Genomic DNA, 5,306 nt, shown 5'->3' on the forward strand with positions numbered 1-5,306 from the left:
TCTTTAAAGAACTCTCAGCACAAGCAAAAGAAAGAAAAAGAGAAAATAATGAGCAGAAGAGTTTTATGAGAAGAAAGGAGGGGAAGACTCTAGCATGATCAAACCCTCTTTGATACTATGCAGTTTATGAAAGATACAAGAGAGGAGAGGAGAAATTTGAGAAATAGAGAGAGAGAGAGAGAGAGAGAGAGAGAGAGAGTAATGGTATCAAAGCCATTCTAGCACTACTACTCACTCTTTCCTTCTCAAAACTCTCTCCGCTCTCTCTTACAAATGAGATATTTGAAAGATCTACTTGGCCATTTTTCTTAAACTCTTCATCAAAGCCATATCCCAACTAATTGGGGCCAGCTACAAAAATCCTATTATACCATTCCATTCTATCACAGAAGGTTGAAATGTGGTAATGTCAGGTTCATGATCAAAGTTGTGGCCTGGTTAGCAACCTAACACAGCCCTCCTTTATCCGGGATTGGGACCGGCAATGAGAGCGTAAAACTCTCACAGGTGCTATCTAAATCTAATAGTCTATTACATAGGTTGATTGAAAACAAGGAGATAATTTTCTTAAATTCATGGGGAAAAAAATATAGAAAATTTTCCATAAGATGAATGGTTAAGCCGAGTTGTGTGATCGAGTAGGATAACATCACATGGTCACATAATCATTGGTCAAGCATCCATATGGAAATATGGGAAGCTGGGAACATCTGTAGCGGGTCCCACATGGGAGAATGATCTAACTTGCCAATAAGTGATTTCTTCCTGGTTTTGCAAATTCTCTCAGCATTCCTCTATCCAATATAATTAAGCAAACTAATATAGGAATGATGTTAAATGAACAGAGTAACCACCCAAAGTAGACAGATTATAAGATGGATTTTACTTCAAAAAGTAAGGTGCTGTTGTTGATTTTTGGAACTCATTATTCTCCCTACAGGGCTGTTATGGGTGCACTTCCAAATCTCAGGTCCATCTCAGAGGCAATGGTTGTTGCATCACATATATTCGAGATGATTGATCGGCTACCAACCATCGATCTTGATGACCAAACAGGGTTGACCCTAGAACATGTGAGAGGAGAGATCGAGTTTAAGATTGTCGATTTTGCATACCCATCACGACCAGATTCCCCTGTTCTACAAGGTTTTGATCTTAAAGTGATTGCTGGTATGACCATAGGCTTGGTTGGCAGCAGTGGTTCTGGTAAATCTACTGTCATCTCATTGCTCGAAAGGTTCTATGATCCATCGAGAGGAGAAATCCTCTTCGATCAGATGAATATCAAGAGACTCCAATTGAGATGGTTGAGATCTCAAATGGGTCTAGTCAGCCAAGAGCCGATCCTCTTCGCAACTTCCATAAAAGAGAATATGTTGTTTGGCAATGATGCGGCTACCATGGAGCTTGTTGTTAGAGCAGCCAGGGTTGCTAATGCACATGATTTCATTACTAAATTACCCGATGGATATGAAACACAAGTGAGGAATTTATAAATATTGTATCTCTCATTCAATTATTGACCTTTTCTGATATTTATATAATGGAATGAACAACATCAAAGGATCCCTACTGATTTTTGGTTAACAATCATTTTTATATGCTTGATCAGGTGGGGCAATTTGGAGTCCAAATGTCTGGAGGACAGAAGCAAAGGATCTCAATAGCAAGGGCCTTACTCAAAGACCCAAGAATACTATTGCTCGACGAAGCTACTAGTGCATTGGATGCAGAATCTGAAAGCGCTGTGCAAGATGCATTGGATCTGGCTTCGGTAGGAAGAACAACGATAATCATCACCCATCGCCTCTCCACAATCCATAATGCGGATTTGATTGCGGTTCTCCAATCGGGGAAAGTGGTCGAATCAGGTTCTCATCATCAGCTCAACCAAGTGAGCAATGGGGCCTATTCTGCGATGTTGCAATCACAGCAATCAATCATGAAAAATGAAGACTCCACTACTAATTCTCCGGAAAAAGAAGGAAGCAATAATCATAAGATGTTAAACAGCAAGAATTCAAGCATTATAGGTTTGAGCAATTGTAGCCCATCACCTTCGTCCATCCAGGCAAGCAGCCCATCACCATCGTCGGTCATCCAAGGTCATCACCCCAATAGTCCTAAGGAAGGAAGCTCCATGAAATCTTCCATGGGTTCTCCTTCTCAATGGAGGATGATGAAAATGAACTCACCAGAATGGAAGAGAGCCATGCTTGGATGCTTGGGCGCGATTGGTTTTGGAGCAGTTCAGCCCCTACATTCGTACTGCATGGGGTCAGTTGCTGGTGTTTACTTAAAAAATGACAAGGGTCTCATCAGATCAGAGATCAGACTATATTGCTTCTTCTTCTTGGCTATAGCATTTGTTAGCATAGTCAGCAATCTTATCCAACATTACAACTTTGCAATCATGGGGGAGCGTTTAACTAAAAGGATAAGGGAGAAAATGCTCCGAAGAATGCTAACTTTTGAGATTGGGTGGTTCGACCGAGATGAGAACTTGAGTGCAGTGATCGTTGCAAGGCTAGCCACCGAAGCTAATGTGGTCCGGTCGCTCATTGGTGATCGTTTGTCCTTGCTTATACAGGTCACTAGTACAGCTTCCTTGGCATTCATAATGGGCTTGGTGATCGCATGGAAGGTAGCGATCGTCATGATCGCAATGCAGCCTTTAATCATATCATGCTTCTATTCAAAGCGGGTGTTAATGGCGAACATGTCTGCAAAAGCACGAAAAGCGCAAAATGAAGGCAGCCAATTAGCAAGTGAGGCTGTGGTTAACTACAGGACAATCGCAGCATTTTCTTCACAGAAAAGGGTGTTGGACCTTTATGAAATTGCTTCGAAAGGCCCAAAGAGAGAGACCATGAAACATTCATGGTTCGTTGGCCTCGGCCTCTCCATCTCCCAATTTGTCACCACAGCCAGTATAGCCATAACCTTCTGGTATGGAGGGAGGTTGGTGCTTCAAGGAGAGATAATCCCCAAACATCTACTTCAGGTTTTCTTCACCTTGATGGGCACAGGCAAGGTCATTGCAGATGCTGGCAGCATGACTTCTGACTTAGCCAAGGGAAGTGGTGCTGTCCAATCAGTTTTTGAAATTCTAGATAGAAGGAGCGAAATCGAGCCTGATGACCCTAAAGGAATCAAACCCAGGAAGATGATCAAGGGCCATGTTGAGCTAAAGAATGTGTTCTTTTCTTATCCTTCAAGGCCTGGACAGATGATATTCAGAGGACTCTGTCTCAAGATTGAAGCTGGAAAGACGATAGCATTGGTCGGTCAGAGTGGTTCCGGAAAATCTACCCTTATCAGTCTGATCGAGAGATTCTATGACCCGTTAAAAGGTTCAGTGGAGATCGACGGACAGGACATCAGGAGCTTTAATTTGAGGCATTTGAGGTCGAATATCGCATTGGTTAGCCAGGAGCCAGTTCTTTTTGCAGGTACGATCCGCGAGAACATTGCATATGGAAATGAGAATGTGACTGAAACGGAGATAGCAGAGGCTGCGAATCTTGCCAATGCTCATGAATTCATAAGGTACAGTTCAATCCATGTGCAGAACATACAACCTTCTTTCATCAACAAATAAACTCATCTTGCAATAAGCATTGCATGAAGCCTGTTAAACATAAAGTGCATGAAGGACGGGACCCACATGCCATGCAATCGAGTTATCCAAACTACATTACTAGCCAAAGCTACCAACATGAGCTGCAGTCCAAAAATCAAGATCCTGATAATCCAATAGTCTGCATTCTTACAAATAAATGGTTCAAAGCAAATGGTAGTTGACAATCTTCTTTTTATCAGTGGATTAAGTCATCCACAGGGACAAATTTTTGGACCGTAGTCCATCGGTGATTGTATTTGCTAGATGTTCGGTTCGGATAATCCGATCATGCAGCAATGTGGGCTCCAAGAGATGAATACATATATCTTCCCTATAGTAATTAGTAAGAGTTCTCATGGGTGGTTGATTGGCTATGAGGATTGCAGCTCCATGCAAGATGGGTATGAAACATATTGTGGAGAAAGAGGAGTTCAGATCTCAGGTGGTCAGAAACAAAGGATTGTAATTGCTCGAGCTATGCTCAGGAATCCAGCAATCCTACTCTTGGATGAGGCTACCAGTGCATTAGATGCTGCATCAGAGAGCTTAGTACAAGAAGCCTTGGAGAAGATGATTACAGGTAGGAGAACGTGTGTAATTGTTGCTCATCGACTTTCCATGATTCAGAAGTTGGAATCTATATCAGTGATAAAAGATGGAAAGATTGTTGAAGAAGGCTCACATTCTCATCTAATGGCTATAGGAGATGGTGGCTCTTACTACTCTCTCATGAAACTCCAAAACCAAAACAAAATCATCATAGAATAGAATAGAATCTACCCAAGAGCTAAATCACGAAGAAGAAGAAAATGTAGTTCTATACAAGTGAAATTTGGTTGTAGTTGCACCTATATGTTCTGTTCAAAAACCCGAGTTTAAACTCGACTCAAATCTACTTGATATTTAATACTTAAAACTAATAAATGTTTAGATTAATAGCAGATGTATAAGATAGTAACTAATTTTTTCATAAAAGCATTGGATGCCAATGTGGTATGATGTCTTTTTTATTTTTATTTTTATTTTTTAAAATTAAAATGCCTTTTAACAACTCACCCTACACGGTGCAGCCCTGAGCGTGGGGCCTACCTTGATGTATATATTTTATATCCATGCTGTCCGTACATTTTGCCAGCTCATTTCAGGGCATGATTCCAAAAATGAAGCAGATCCAAATCTCAGGTGGACCACACAACAGGAAACAGTGGTGATTGACTATTAAAAATTTCTTGTGGGACACAAAAGTTTTGGATGAAGTAGGTATTTGTTTTTCTCTCTTCATCCCGGTCTGTGTGACCTTATCAACAGGTTGGACGGAAAATTAATATTATGATGTGGTCCACTTGAGATTCGGATCTGCTTCTTTTTTGGGCTCATGCCCTAAAAATGAGCTGGAAAAACAGATAGCCATATAGCAAGGTAGGCCCCATATATCATGGGTTAGGCTTGGCAACATGGTTCATGGAACAATGGACAAATATGCTTCCAAGAAAATGGGAATTCTCCTTTTATGTTTTGACAATGGAGGAAAAGATTTTGATTGGTAATTTGGACGGTCCATCATGTGGGGTCACCTTGATTTCTGATCGAATCATCCTACCCATCCAATTAACGCCTAAAAAAATGGACAATCTACATTGATTATCAATAGAGATCTTATCATTGATATGAACTGTCCATCACA

The 5,306-nt window shown here is 40.9% G+C and overlaps 1 protein-coding gene across 1 annotated transcript; it reads left to right on the forward strand.

Moving 5' to 3' along the window:
• The first annotated feature begins 513 nt into the window (after positions 1-513).
• LOC131223825 (putative multidrug resistance protein) lies at positions 514-5,306 on the forward strand. Its single transcript, XM_058219333.1, has 3 exons — positions 514-1,481; positions 1,613-3,549; positions 4,009-5,306. The coding sequence occupies exons 1-3, from the start codon at positions 876-878 to the stop codon at positions 4,388-4,390; spliced, it is 2,925 nt and encodes a 974-aa protein (XP_058075316.1). The 5' UTR covers positions 514-875; the 3' UTR covers positions 4,391-5,306.

The sequence above is a fragment of the Magnolia sinica genome, chromosome 13, assembly GCF_029962835.1.
Source record: "Magnolia sinica isolate HGM2019 chromosome 13, MsV1, whole genome shotgun sequence".
In the NCBI taxonomy this organism is placed as follows: domain Eukaryota; kingdom Viridiplantae; phylum Streptophyta; class Magnoliopsida; order Magnoliales; family Magnoliaceae; genus Magnolia; species Magnolia sinica.